At 50.7% G+C, this 12,299-nt stretch overlaps 2 protein-coding genes and 5 non-coding genes across 7 annotated transcripts; 3 read left to right on the forward strand and 4 right to left on the reverse strand.

Moving 5' to 3' along the window:
• Positions 1–105: 105 nt before the first annotated feature.
• Positions 106–1,988, forward strand: BORCS6 (BLOC-1 related complex subunit 6). Its single transcript, XM_049861096.1, has one exon. It carries the CDS (start codon positions 159–161, stop codon positions 1,233–1,235), a length of 1,077 nt encoding a protein of 358 aa, XP_049717053.1. The 5' UTR covers positions 106–158; the 3' UTR covers positions 1,236–1,988.
• A 635-nt stretch (positions 1,989–2,623) lies between these two features.
• TRNAI-AAU (transfer RNA isoleucine (anticodon AAU)) lies at positions 2,624–2,697 on the reverse strand. Its single transcript has one exon. It is a non-coding gene; the product is annotated as a tRNA-Ile (tRNA).
• Positions 2,698–3,102: 405 nt separating this feature from the next.
• TRNAT-AGU (transfer RNA threonine (anticodon AGU)) lies at positions 3,103–3,176 on the reverse strand. Its single transcript has one exon. It is a non-coding gene; the product is annotated as a tRNA-Thr (tRNA).
• A 214-nt stretch (positions 3,177–3,390) lies between these two features.
• Positions 3,391–3,472, reverse strand: TRNAS-GCU (transfer RNA serine (anticodon GCU)). Its single transcript has one exon. It is a non-coding gene; the product is annotated as a tRNA-Ser (tRNA).
• Positions 3,473–3,871: 399 nt separating this feature from the next.
• Positions 3,872–3,943, reverse strand: TRNAW-CCA (transfer RNA tryptophan (anticodon CCA)). Its single transcript has one exon. It is a non-coding gene; the product is annotated as a tRNA-Trp (tRNA).
• A 4,419-nt stretch (positions 3,944–8,362) lies between these two features.
• Positions 8,363–10,684, forward strand: TMEM107 (transmembrane protein 107). The gene is made up of 5 exons (XM_049859705.1): positions 8,363–8,582; positions 8,771–8,838; positions 8,941–9,041; positions 9,757–9,853; positions 10,039–10,684. Exons 1-5 carry the CDS (start codon positions 8,496–8,498, stop codon positions 10,106–10,108), a joined length of 423 nt encoding a protein of 140 aa, XP_049715662.1. The 5' UTR covers positions 8,363–8,495; the 3' UTR covers positions 10,109–10,684.
• Positions 10,685–11,017: 333 nt separating this feature from the next.
• Positions 11,018–11,153, forward strand: LOC126063338 (U8 small nucleolar RNA). The gene has a single exon (XR_007514278.1). It is a non-coding gene; the product is annotated as a U8 small nucleolar RNA (small nucleolar RNA).
• Positions 11,154–12,299: the final 1,146 nt, after the last annotated feature.

Consider the following 12,299-nt stretch of genomic DNA (forward strand, 5'->3'; position numbering starts at 1 on the left):
CCTTCTGGCCGCCCCGACCAATCAAAGTGCTCTTCCGGTCCTTACCATTGTCAGCCTGCGGCCAATCGGCTCGCTTCTACCAACGCCCCTTAAAGGCGCCGCCAACGTCCCCGGAGCCGGGGCCAACCAACTCCTCGGTTCCGGCCCCCAGTCGCAGTATGGAGTCATCCCGGGGGCGGCCTGGGCCCGAGGCGGACCCCCCGGCTCTAGGGAAACACCAGGCCGCGATCTGCGGCGCCGGGTCCGGCCGAACACCCCCCGAGCCACCCTCAGACCTCAGGCTGCCCGAGAAGGAAGAGGCCGAGAACGTTGGGGGCGCGAGCCGCCACCCCGGGGAGTCCCCGAAGACCTCGAGCTGCAGCGCAGTCCGCCGGTCGGAGCGCCAGGCTCGGGAGGGCGAGGCCGGGCCCCGAGGGACACCGTCCGGGAGCGGGGGCCGCCGGGGGGCGCCGGGCTCGGAAGACGACCCGCCCCCCTCCTCCCGGCTCCGGGTCCCCGAGCGGCCGGAGGACGAGCCTGCAGCCGGGAGGGCCTGCCGTCGAGGGAGCCCGGGAGGCGGTGGCGCGAATGCCGAGCAGCTGCAGCAGCAGCAGGCGGAGGACAAGGAAGAGGCGGTGGCGGCCAGCAGGACTGGCCGCTCGTTCTCCAGCCGCCTTCAGGACAGCCGCAGCCTGGATGGGCTGAGCGGAGCGTGCGGCGGCGCCGGGTCAGCAGGGGGTGCCGAGGCCGGCGCGGGAGGCGGGCGCCGCGCCACTATCTCCAGCGCGCTGGAGCTCGAGGGCACAGTGAGCCGCCACGGCGACCTCACCCACTTCGTGGCCAACAACCTGCAGCTCAAGATCCGTCTGAGCGGCGCCCCTCAACCCCAGCTCCCTGCCCCTGCGCGGCCCTGCCCAACGCCTGCACCCACTCCGGCCATCCCGCCCATCGACCCGGACGTGCTGCGGGACCTGGAGCGGCTGAGTCGGGAGCTGGGCGGCCGGGTGGACCGCCTGCTCCGCGGGCTGGGTGGCGCAGTGCAGGAGCTGACAGCGCTGAGCGTGGGCTGCATCCAGACCTACCGCGACGCGGTGGACTCCTTAGGTGAAGCCGTGGACATGAGCATCAAGGGCATGTACACCCTGCTGGCTCGCTGTGAGGAGCTGGAGCGGGCCCTGCAGCCGGTTCAGGGGCTGGCGCGCCAAGTCCGAGACATCCGACGTACACTGGAGGTGTTGGAGGCACTGTGCAAGTGACCACGAGGGCAGGAGAGGCCAGGCCTGACTGGGACAGGACCTAGCAGGACCCTTGAAGTAGCCCTGGTGGGAACTGTCCGGAGGGGAGACCTATACGTGTGGGAGGCTTTTCCAGGTGCATTTGGCAGGCCGGCGCCTAATCGCTGAGCCGTAGGCAGGTGTAAATGGAGATGCTCCAGTTCCTCTCTTGGAGGGAGGGCATGATGCTCTGCTTATATTCAGTTGGCAATCTGTAGCTACTCTATTCTCCACGACTCTCCTTCCTAGCTCAAGCACCATCCTTGGGAACCCAGGGCTTTAGATTTCTGCTCGAAGGTGGAGACATGACTCCTTTATGTGATCAAGAGAGGAGAACAGAGGAGGCCCACCCCCACTGTGGCTACCCTAACTCCACTGGCCACATCTCAGGTGCTCGAGGCTTTGGAAGCTTAAGTGGGCCTTGGCCACACCGCCACGCAAGCAAGGATGCACACCTGCAGGTGGACATCCTTCTGTTTCTGCCCTCCTCCCATACCATACCACTTGCCCAACCAGAACCAAGGCAGAGCTTGGAGGAGTGCATCTAATGGTGAAGGGGATGAGGTGAGAAGTGTCTCACTGCTCTCAGGGTTCAGGTAGAATTGTTGCTGGTTTTGAAGCCCGCCTGTTGTGGATTGTTCTAATCAGTTGTAGCTTTCTGAGTTTTGTGGAATTAAAGTGCTGCTGCTGCTAAGACTGAGGCTTTGTCTGTGTGGGGGTGCAGGGGTTGCCGAGCAAAACGAATGGGACTGAGGGTGGGTCTTTTGCTTGGAGTTGCCTTGGGGCCAGGGCTGGTGCTGGGGGTGGAGGAGGGTTCCATTCTAGGAGGGAAAGATAGGGCTCCTGATGTTAAGCAGATCTGAGGGGGAAGGCGAAACACAGATAGGGCCCAGAAACCCAGTAAAAGCAGAAGCGGAAACAAGGTACTCCGGAAGAGGGAGGAAAGGATGCTTTCTAAGGTCCCAAGTGGGCAGGCAGGGACTGGGCGGATGGGGCAGTTTGGCTCTGGAAGAAGACTGGGACCACTTGTCAGCTCCACTCCTGGCTCCATTTCTCACTCTGCTGATCAGTGCTTTAAAACAGTCCTTTTCCCCACCCCTGGCAGCCTTCTGTTTACAGTTCGCTTAGTAAGTTCCAGGTGACCACTAAGGTCAAAGAGATTTGGAAGCGGAAATCACTGAAGGACCTCCGCCTTCTCTAAATCTTCTCCGTCCTCCTGACACTATCACTTTGAACCGAGCTGCAACTTAATTCCCTTTTGTGTGTGAAATGCTCGTATCAGGGATGTTGATGTTTCTCTATAAGCCTTGCCCAGTTACATGTTTGTTTATAAGAAAGGTCAAGAACACCTGTCTTAAAACAGTAACCAATGGCCCGTACGGGGATCGAACCCGCGACCTTGGCGTTATTAGCACCACGCTCTAACCAACTGAGCTAACCGGCCGGCCCAGTAGCAAGTCCCCGTATAAACTATGTAAAACTCTCAAAACTGATCAGCCCAGTCTCCAGGGAAATCTCAGAGCGGTTAGGCTTGCTTTAGGAGGCGTGAAAGTGGAAAGTGGAGACTGACTAGCTGAGCATTTTCAGAAGTAACAGCCAAACCGCGGTACTGACGAACACAGATAATGTGTCTCTGGTCCTTGGGCCACGTCGGGGCGCAATCATAGGGTTCGTGAGCCGCAGGACGCACGCAGCAACCATGCCCACGCAGGCACCCGATCTGAAATGGAAAAATCCTGCCAACTCCCGGCGGATTACTGGAAAGAGGGAAATTTATACGCCGGATGCCAAGAGACGTGCGCGGCGAGATAGCACAAGGAGGTCTTAGCAAAACCAGACGGTAAGACGGAGGCACCGCTGGGAGTCGAACCCAGGATCTCCTGTTTACTAGACAGGCGCTTTAACCAACTAAGCCACGGCGCCCGCTGAAGCTGGATTTGCACCTCCTTTACTTGGCGGAGGTCAGCCCTAAAGCTTGTAGGGAAACGACTATATACTTCTTTTGACCCTCCACCCTATTGGAAAATGGAGTGGAAGGAACGAAAAACACTAATGAGGGCGAGATAGCGTGTGGCGGTGACACAGAAATAATGAAAGAGGATTAAAAAATCTCATGCAACCAGCAGTACCTGCGAGACGACGAGGATGGGATTCGAACCCACGCGTGCAGAGCACAATGGATTAGCAGTCCATCGCCTTAACCACTCGGCCACCTCGTCTACGGGAAGACGCGTCTAGATTTCTCCTCTGGGCTCTGGACTTCTGCTCCTGCCTGTGGGGCCCGGCCCCGTCGTGAATGCTGCGCGAGTGTACCCAGCACCCCTAGGCTCCGAGCGTCCTCCTCGCGCCCGCGAGCGCCTGGCCCCCTCGCTCGGGGCTGATGGCTCTGGACGGCGCGCCTCAGGAGCTGGGCTATCCGCCCATACTTAGGGCACCGGGATTCGAGGAAGAACCACTGCGAGATCGTTGTGTTCCTCCGACGGTGCGGCCTTGGAACTTTGTGCCAGAAACCCTGCCCTCTCGGCCCCTACGAGGTGCTTCTTCCCTGACCTGCACGCTCGAGCTTGAACATAGTTGAAAACGAGAAAAATTAAGTGATGAAGCTAAGAAAAAGCGACTGACCCCGACGTGACTTGAACACGCAACCTTCTGATCTGGAGTCAGACGCGCTACCGTTGCGCCACGAGGTCGGCGGGAGAGAAAGTTGCCAGCCCTCCTTATGGTCACTGATCCGCCAGGCGGTTAACGTGCTGGCAACCTAGACACGAGAGCCGAGGACCTTCTTTCCTTTGTCAAAACACGCAAAGTGGTGCCTGCGTTCTCCCGCCCATTCCGCTGGGTGAGCAGAGGCAGGCGGCACTGACAGGGCAGTGGTTTTACAGGCTCCAGGCTCAGCGGTCCCTCCGACCCCGACTCTGGCTGGAGTCCTGCAGACAACCAAGAGGGCCTGAGCTGGTCACCACAGGCCAGCTGGGATGGACCTGCCCAGAAACGGATGGAAGGACAGATACCAGGCAGAGTGTGACGGAGCCATTCCAGAGCCTGAAGAAGTGAGAGATTAGCTCCTCCATCAGTGCACCTTCTCCCCGGCTGCAAATTACAATCTCCTGCGGAGCGTTAAAAAATAGCCACGCACAAGCCCCAGGCTTGGAGACTCTGATTTAAATGGTCCAGGGTAGATATTTTTGTATAATTTACATACAATGAAATGCAGTTTGATGAATTTTGACAAAATCATACACCTGCGCAACCCACAACTCTTCAAGATACAGGATGGTTTCATCGCCCCAGAAAGTTCTCTCCTATCCCTTCCCAATCCACCCCCGCTTCCCAGAGGCGATCATTGTTCTAATTTCTATCACCATGAATGTCAGTATTTTTTTTAAATTGTACTTTAAATGAAAGTTCACAGAACAAACTAGCTTCTCATTAAAAGTTAGTACACGTATTGTTTTATGACATTGGTTAACAACACCAGGACACGTCAACATTCTCCGTTCTCGACCTTGGGTTCCCTATTACCAGCTTTCCTGTCCCCTCCTGCCTTCTAGATCTTGCCCCTGGGCTGGTGTGCCCCTTTTAGTCTCGTTTTGAAACTTCAGTATTTTTTTAAAGCTCCACTAGGGAGACGGAGGAGTCCCTGGGTGGTGCAAACGGTTAACATACTCGGCTGATAACCAAAAGGTTGGAGGTTCAACTCTACTTTTTGAAAAATCAGCCGTTGAAAACCCTACAGAGCACAGTTCTCCTCTGAGACACTTGGGGTCACCACCAGTCAGAAGACAGCAACTGGGTAGCTAGACAGAGCTGGGACTTCTGCAGAGGAACAGCCGGAACTGGAAGAAATTCCGACTGTGTCTTGAAGGATGAGAGGTGTTCAACAGGCTTACATGTGAGAGAAGGTCATACAGTATCTCGCTCCTTGCCCTCCAAGCCAAATTTTTGCACATTGTGCACAGTGGCCCTACCGAAAGTTTTAAGGGACCACAGAAATGTCAAAGCCCACAGATGTTCCTCTCGCCTGGCCTTACTGGACTCAGGACAACATCTCCTCTAAGAATCTTCTTCTCCCTTGGTTGTCAGGACACTTGTCTGCTGGCCGTCCCTTAACCCGCTCCTCCCCCAGCCCCACCTCACTCATCCCTCTTTTTCTGTCCTCACCTTAAATCCTCATTTTCCAGTTCTGTCTTCTTTCCTCAAGCCATGCATGCTCCCTGGCTTCAGCTATCTCTGTGTGCTGAGGGCTCCTGGATCCCACTCCCTCTCCATACCACCCCACTTCTAGATTCAGACACCTCTACTTGACCCTGTCATCCTTTCCCAGTCCTTCTGCACGCTCAGTGAGTGGCAAAGCTGAAGCTGGGACTCAACCTTGACTCTTTCCTTTCCCGCAATTCCCATTTCCAATAAGCCACCAAGCCCTGCCAATTTCCTTAATAATTCTCCTGTCAGTCCTCATTCTCCTTTCCCATTGACAAGCCCCAGCTTCTTTTGACCCATTATTGTAATAGACTCCTCTCTGTTCTCCTTGCCTCCAGAATAGTCAAGAGAATCATCTTTGTAAAATTCAAACATGATTCCCTCACTCCTTAGCTTAAAATCAGTGCCACATCACCTTTTGGATGAAGGTTGGCCCACAAGGTCAAGTAATATAGTGGTTAAGTATGTGGGCTCTGGAACCAGGTTGCTAGGATTTATATACGAGCTTTGCTACTTACTAGCTGTGTAATTTGGGCTACTTATGGAACCTCCCTGTGCCTCAGGGCCTACATCTGTAAATCGGTAATTGTTATGGATTGAATTGTATCCCCCCAAAATGTGTGTCAACTTGGCTAGGCCATGATTCCCAGTATTGTGTGACTGTCCACCATTTTGTGATCCGATGTGAATTTCCTATGTGTTGTAAATCCTACCTCTATGATGTTAATAAGGCAGGATTAGAGGCAGTTATGTTAATGAGGCAGGACTCAATCTACAAGATTAGGTTGTGTCTTGAGTCAATGTCTTTTGAGATATAAAAGAGGGAAGCAAGGATGGGGACAGGTGGGGAGGGCGACCTCATACCACCAAGAAAGCAGAGCTGAATCCTTTGGACCTGAGGTTCCTGTGCTGAGAAGCTCCTAGGCCAGGGAAAGGCTGATGACAAGGACCTTCTCCCAGAACTAACAGAAAGAGACTTCTAGAGCTGGCACTAGCCACATGGGGCTATCCCAATAAATTTTTTAAAAAAATTTCAGTTTCTCAGTCCCACTATCCACATTTCAAGTGTTCAATAGCCAGATGAAGCTAGCTGGCTACCATATTAGACATAGACAATATGGAATATTTCCATCATCAGAGAAAGTTCTATTGGATAGTGCTGGTCCAGAGGTTGAAGCCTGGTGTACTGTATTGCCATCATGGTTATTTTTTTCATTTTTAAATTGAAGACCAACATTTAGAATTGAAATAAGAAGCTGGATTTCTGGTCTCTCAGAAAAAACAAACAAGCAAGGAATCTGGCAACATTGGACTCAGTTTCCCTTAAGACAACTGATTGAAGCTGAGTAGCTGCTGATCTACTACCCCTCCTCCCACAAGCCCCTACACACATTTCGGAATGGCAGTGGCTCTCCTGGGCTTTGACCTCAAGGGAACTTCATTTATTTGTTGTATTCGTTTTGTTCTAGTAGGAGAGACATAATAAATGAGTATAGTAATAAATCAAATGATTACAAATTATAGTCAGGACTGATGAGAGGTAAGAGTCTGGTGGCTAAAAGCTCAGATTTTTAAGTCAGACTGGGGTTTGCTTAACAGCACTGGGTATGGTTTGGTTTTGGTGCTGTCATCAGTTACAGGCTCTGTGACCTCAGGCAGGTAAATACACTGCTCTGTGCCTCGGTTTTCTATCTGCCTCATAGATGTTGTTGTCAAGTGCTGTTGAGTCAGCTCTGACTCATAGTGATCCTATCTACAACAGAATGAGATGTCGTTCAGTCCTGTGCCATCCTCACAGTATTAGATATGTTTAAGCCCATTGTGTCAATCCATGTCCCTGAAGATCTTCCTCTTTTTTGCTGACCCTCCACTTTACCAAGTATGATGTTCTTTTCCAGGGATTGGTCACGCCTGATAACATGCCCAAAGTAAGCAAGACAAAGTCTCGCCATCCTTGCTTCTAAGGAGCATTCTGGCTGTACTTCTTCCAAGACAGATTTGTTTGTCCTTCCGTCAGTCCATGGTATATTCAATGAGCAGTTCTACTCTGTCCTATATGGTTGCTATGCGTTGGAATCATTGGGGTTGGTTTTTGGCTATAGTGTGTACATATGTATTTTTTTTTAACGGAAGGATAAACCAAAAACTAATAAAATGGTTTACCTGAGATGGAGGGTGGAGGGTACACGAATGGAGGCCTGACTTCTCTCAATGTACTTTTTTTTTTGGTAGATTTCACTATGCAACCACATAAATGTTTAACATAATTACAGAACAAAATTAAAATCAAAATTTACAAAGCAATCCATATAAACTTAGAATTATTTTGTCGATATCTACAAAATAGCTTGTTGTTGGAAGGTGTGTTGGTTTAAACTTTGTATTTTAAAATGATTTATAGAAAAACTGCAAAAGTACTACAAGGAATTCTCATGTGTTTTATTTTTTTCACCCAGACATTGTTTTATCTTTGTCTATCTATCTGTACATACACGCCAGTGTCCCAAACCCGGCGTGGCAGTGGCAGCGGTCTCCAGTGGTGGGTCATCCGGCGCACCGTAGCCGGGGCTGGGGGCTAGGTCGTTCCCTGTGTGAGCATCTGGGGACGAGGGGCTGTCCCCGGGCTAGAGCAGGCCGGGTTTCTGCTCGCCCGCCCGGCCGGGTAGATTCGGCGGTGCCAGGCCACGCCACACGGCACAGTCTCAGGGGCAGACGGCTCTGCTGCCATCGAGGAGCTGCCAGTCAACTCAGTTCCGACTCGCGACCACCTGCAGCGGATCTCGGACCCACGCTGCCCTGGAAGCCCCTGGCGGCTCGAGAATTTACTGCTCTCGCGAGATTTCTAGAGAACGTGGCCCAGCGCCTATTTACGCAGTTGCCAAGGCAACTGGGCGGTGCCAGCGCGGGAGGGGAGGAGGAATACGAGTTTCTCCGCGCTGGTGGGCGCGGGCGGGCGGTGCGGGGACCTCAGGACCCACTGAGAGCTTCCAGCTTCAGAGACCACGGCCTTTGCTCTGGCCAGTGCCCCTGCCCCCGGGGGCCATGGGCCGGGTCTCCGGATTCGTGCCCTCTCGCTTCCTGACGCTCCTGGCACATCTGGTTATCGTCATCACTTTATTCTGGTCCCGGGTAAGACCTACGGCCGCCCGCTTGTCACCCCTAGCCCCACCTAGGATAGTCCCAGTCCTACCCCGCCCCTTCCCTAGGACTTTCTGACATCGGCCCTTTCGGGGGTTCCCCCATCCCCCGCCGCCTCACGCCGGACCCGCAGCCGGCCCCTTTTTCACACTTTTGTTCCTCTCTGCCCGGCTCCCCAGGACAGCAACATCCAGGCCTGCCTGCCTCTCACATTCACCCCCGAGGAGTACGAGAAGCAGGATGTTCAGTGAGCTCTTTGTGCGGGATGGTCAGAATGAAGCGGTGGTCGGAGTGGAGGGGTCTTAGAAAAAAGCCTCAAGGGCTGAGCCAGCACCCTTCCTCTTTACAGGCTGGTGGCAGCTCTCTCTGTCACCCTGGGCCTCTTTGCAGTGGAGTTGGCCGGTTTCTTCTCAGGAGTTTCCATGTTCAACAGCACCCAGAGCCTCATCTGTATCCTTTCCACCTGCACACCTTTCCCACACGGCCCATTTCCAGCCGCCTGACTAGGCTTTTCTGGCGCAATAGTGTTTGTCCTAAGGCACAGACAAAATCTTTCCAGTTGGGAGATCTTCTTAGACAGACAGTATGAGGGATTTAATACAGTCTTCATTAATGTGTTAAGTCCCTGCTATACACCAGACACTGGAGATCCAGAAAGGGGGGTAAAACATCTCTACCTTGAAGGTAATGCAATACAACCAGCACTACACTGTAGGATTGTGGAAGGGTATAAAGCAATATGGGGACTCAGAGAAGACAAAGGAAGTGAGGGACATGGATCAGGAGAGCGGCTTGACACCTGAATTGTGGGCCAGGAGTCCCAGGGAGGTGGAGGGGGATTCCAGCTAACAGCATCAGGCTGCTGTGAGCATGCCTGTGTGGCCTGGGGGTAGGTGGGGAACCTGCTCTTACCTCACCTGGAGGGTTCAGGCTGCCCCCTAATGATTGGGTGGGAGTAGCCTGGGATCCCAGGTGTGCAGCCTCACCTCTGGCTTCTACTCAGAAGGCTGTTCTACAACTCAGAAGGCTTCAGGCTCTGATCTTGCAGTGTGGTGAGGCAGCTAGAGATTAACCTGAGCACAGGTGCCAGCCCCACCACGGGCTTTTTCTGGCCCATCACTACCTGCCATCCCAAGGCTTTCCTTGACTCTAGGGTGTGCCCAAGCCATCGGGGCACACTGTAGTGCATCCGTGGCCCTATCCTTCTTCATATTTGAGCGTTGGGAGTGCACCACGTACTGGTACATTTTTGTCTTCTGCAGGTAAGGTATTTGGGAATGGGAGAGGAAGGTTTACCTCAAATCTGAAGGTGTCCTCCATGTGTGAGATGCCAGATCCACTCAACATCCTGAAATATTCCCCACTGCATGCTGGCGGTGGGGTCTCTGGTTTGGGGATTTGGGTATTTTTATTAAGGGTCCTTGAATCCACCACCTACCTCCCACAGCGCCCTCCCAGCGGTCACTGAAATGGCATTATTCGTCACCGTCTTTGGACTGAAAAAGAAACCTTTGTGATCACCTTAATGACGGGAATGGAGGGGCAAAGGCTGGAGCAACAGGAGCAGGAAGGCATAGACTTCCGTCCTCGCCCTGCACCTGCATCTAGAGGAGGATGTCAGCGTTGGCATGATTATCTTCCGCGTCTAGGATTATTCACGTCTTATGTAGTATTTTGTAATAAAATATATTTTTAATAAGATCAAGACTTGTGTTAAAAATTTCAAACAACATCACCCCTGAGGAATGTACTCCCTTAAAAAAAATCAACCAGATGAGACTATCATTTACCCAAAAGTAAAGGTGAGAATACTGACACATTGTGAACATTGTAACCAATATCACGGAACAATTTGTATAAAAATTGTCAAATGGGGACCTAATTTGCTGTGTAAACTTTCACCTAAAACATAATAAAATATATTTTTAAAAGAGTTATAAAAATTTCAAGGGAGATTTGGGGTGGCCAAGCTACTGAAGAAACGGAAGACTGTTTTCCAGCCTTGCAGACTGTATGATAGTAAAAAAAACCCGGTGCCGTCGAGTCGATTCCTATAGCGACCCTGTAGGACAGAGTGTAACTGCCCCATAGAGTTTCCAAGGAGCGCCTGGCAGTAAGTACCTTTTATTTTGGTTATTACGGTAGACATCTGGCGGAAGGGAGTGGGTGGGGATATGTAAATAAGGGGATGCCACTGTTCCGGCTCAGCAAGTGATTACGCGGAGCATTCTGGGAAGAGTTGATTTATTCTTTTTTCGGAAGCGAATGAAAAAAAGTATATTTAAAAATCCACAAAGAAAGATTGCTACAGAAACGGAGGAGCCTTAAATAACGTTAGGTAGCTTCAGCGAATGAGTTTTACGCTCACCCTAGGTGTAAGCGCAATTTTTTTCATTGAGTGCGGAGTGGGTAAGGTTTTCAGGTTATCGTCAGTAAGGTTAATCCTTACCTGTTTCTCCTTTTGGAGAGCAGATTTAAAATGATGATTTGGAGCTCGCATGATCCGTGATTAACGTTTCCGCGTAATCAGGACCAGCAACATCCTGATTGCTCCTATCTGATTTTACTGGCGATCACTTCTTTCAGTTTTTGTTATGAAAAAAAGTTTTAGTGTTTTATGTTTTTCGTTGTTTTGTATTTTTTAAGAAATTTTATTTTTGGCTGCGCGTTGTATTGCTTACCGGATAGTCTTATGAAAAGAGTGGTAAGTTTACTCTGTGAACTGCGTGTAACGAGATCCTCGTGTAGGTATGTGAGGGCTGTATTCAGCTTGCTCATGGTTCAGAACGGGATCTCGACTTCTGTATGTGTATACTCTGTGTATGTTTGTGTGCGTGGGCGTATTAACTCTCCATCGTGGACTTTTTAAATGCTGACGATTGAATGCAGAAATGACTGTAAACAATTTTAGCAAAATGAGATGAACTGAACTATAAGATTTTTAATGGGTATGGGATAGTAAGATTTTTACTATATACCACGTTTACTACAAAAAGAATATTCCATATATTCTACAACGAAGAAAATGAGTCAGTGAACTTAGTTGTTCAACGATTAAAGTAAAATTCTGTTGATCTCCCACAATGAAGAATTGACTCACCAATTTTGCTTTAAATGGCTCATCACTCAAATCTGACATTTGCTTTGTAATAAATGCTATAATTATAAGTGAAGAAATGAAATCATAAAAAAGAAAATTTAATGATCAGAAAACAAATATTACAACAAATTACTATATTTTATCTTTAGGTAGATCTTTCGGAATCGACTCGACGGCAGTGGTTGGTTTTCATCTCTAACATGATATAATTAAAAACATTTCTTCCTATTGCTTGCTCTTGAAAATTCTTCAATGATTTCCTCCCAATTAAGCTGCCGAACAGTACCTACTTCTTGAATCATTGTTGTACACTGAGGGTTTTTGAGTCTCGTTAGGGACGGAAATGAGCATTCTGTTGTGAGTTTGTCATCATTAAAGTTAGGAATATGCATAAAGCAATTTCAACATTGGGAAATATGCACTGTGTTTTATCTTCTATTGTGGAATCACACATACCTACCTGAGTAACTGTGTCTTTCCCTGGTGACCCCGCGGGAACTGTATGTCCAGCCAGCGCATTCTCACGCACTGGAGCTGGTACCAGTTGCATTTAGTGCCCTGCCAGTTCCCTTCCACTGCGGTGCTCGCTTTTCCTTGTGTCCTGTCTC

The sequence above is a fragment of the Elephas maximus genome, chromosome 19 (assembly GCF_024166365.1).
Source record: "Elephas maximus indicus isolate mEleMax1 chromosome 19, mEleMax1 primary haplotype, whole genome shotgun sequence".
NCBI lineage: Eukaryota > Metazoa > Chordata > Mammalia > Proboscidea > Elephantidae > Elephas > Elephas maximus.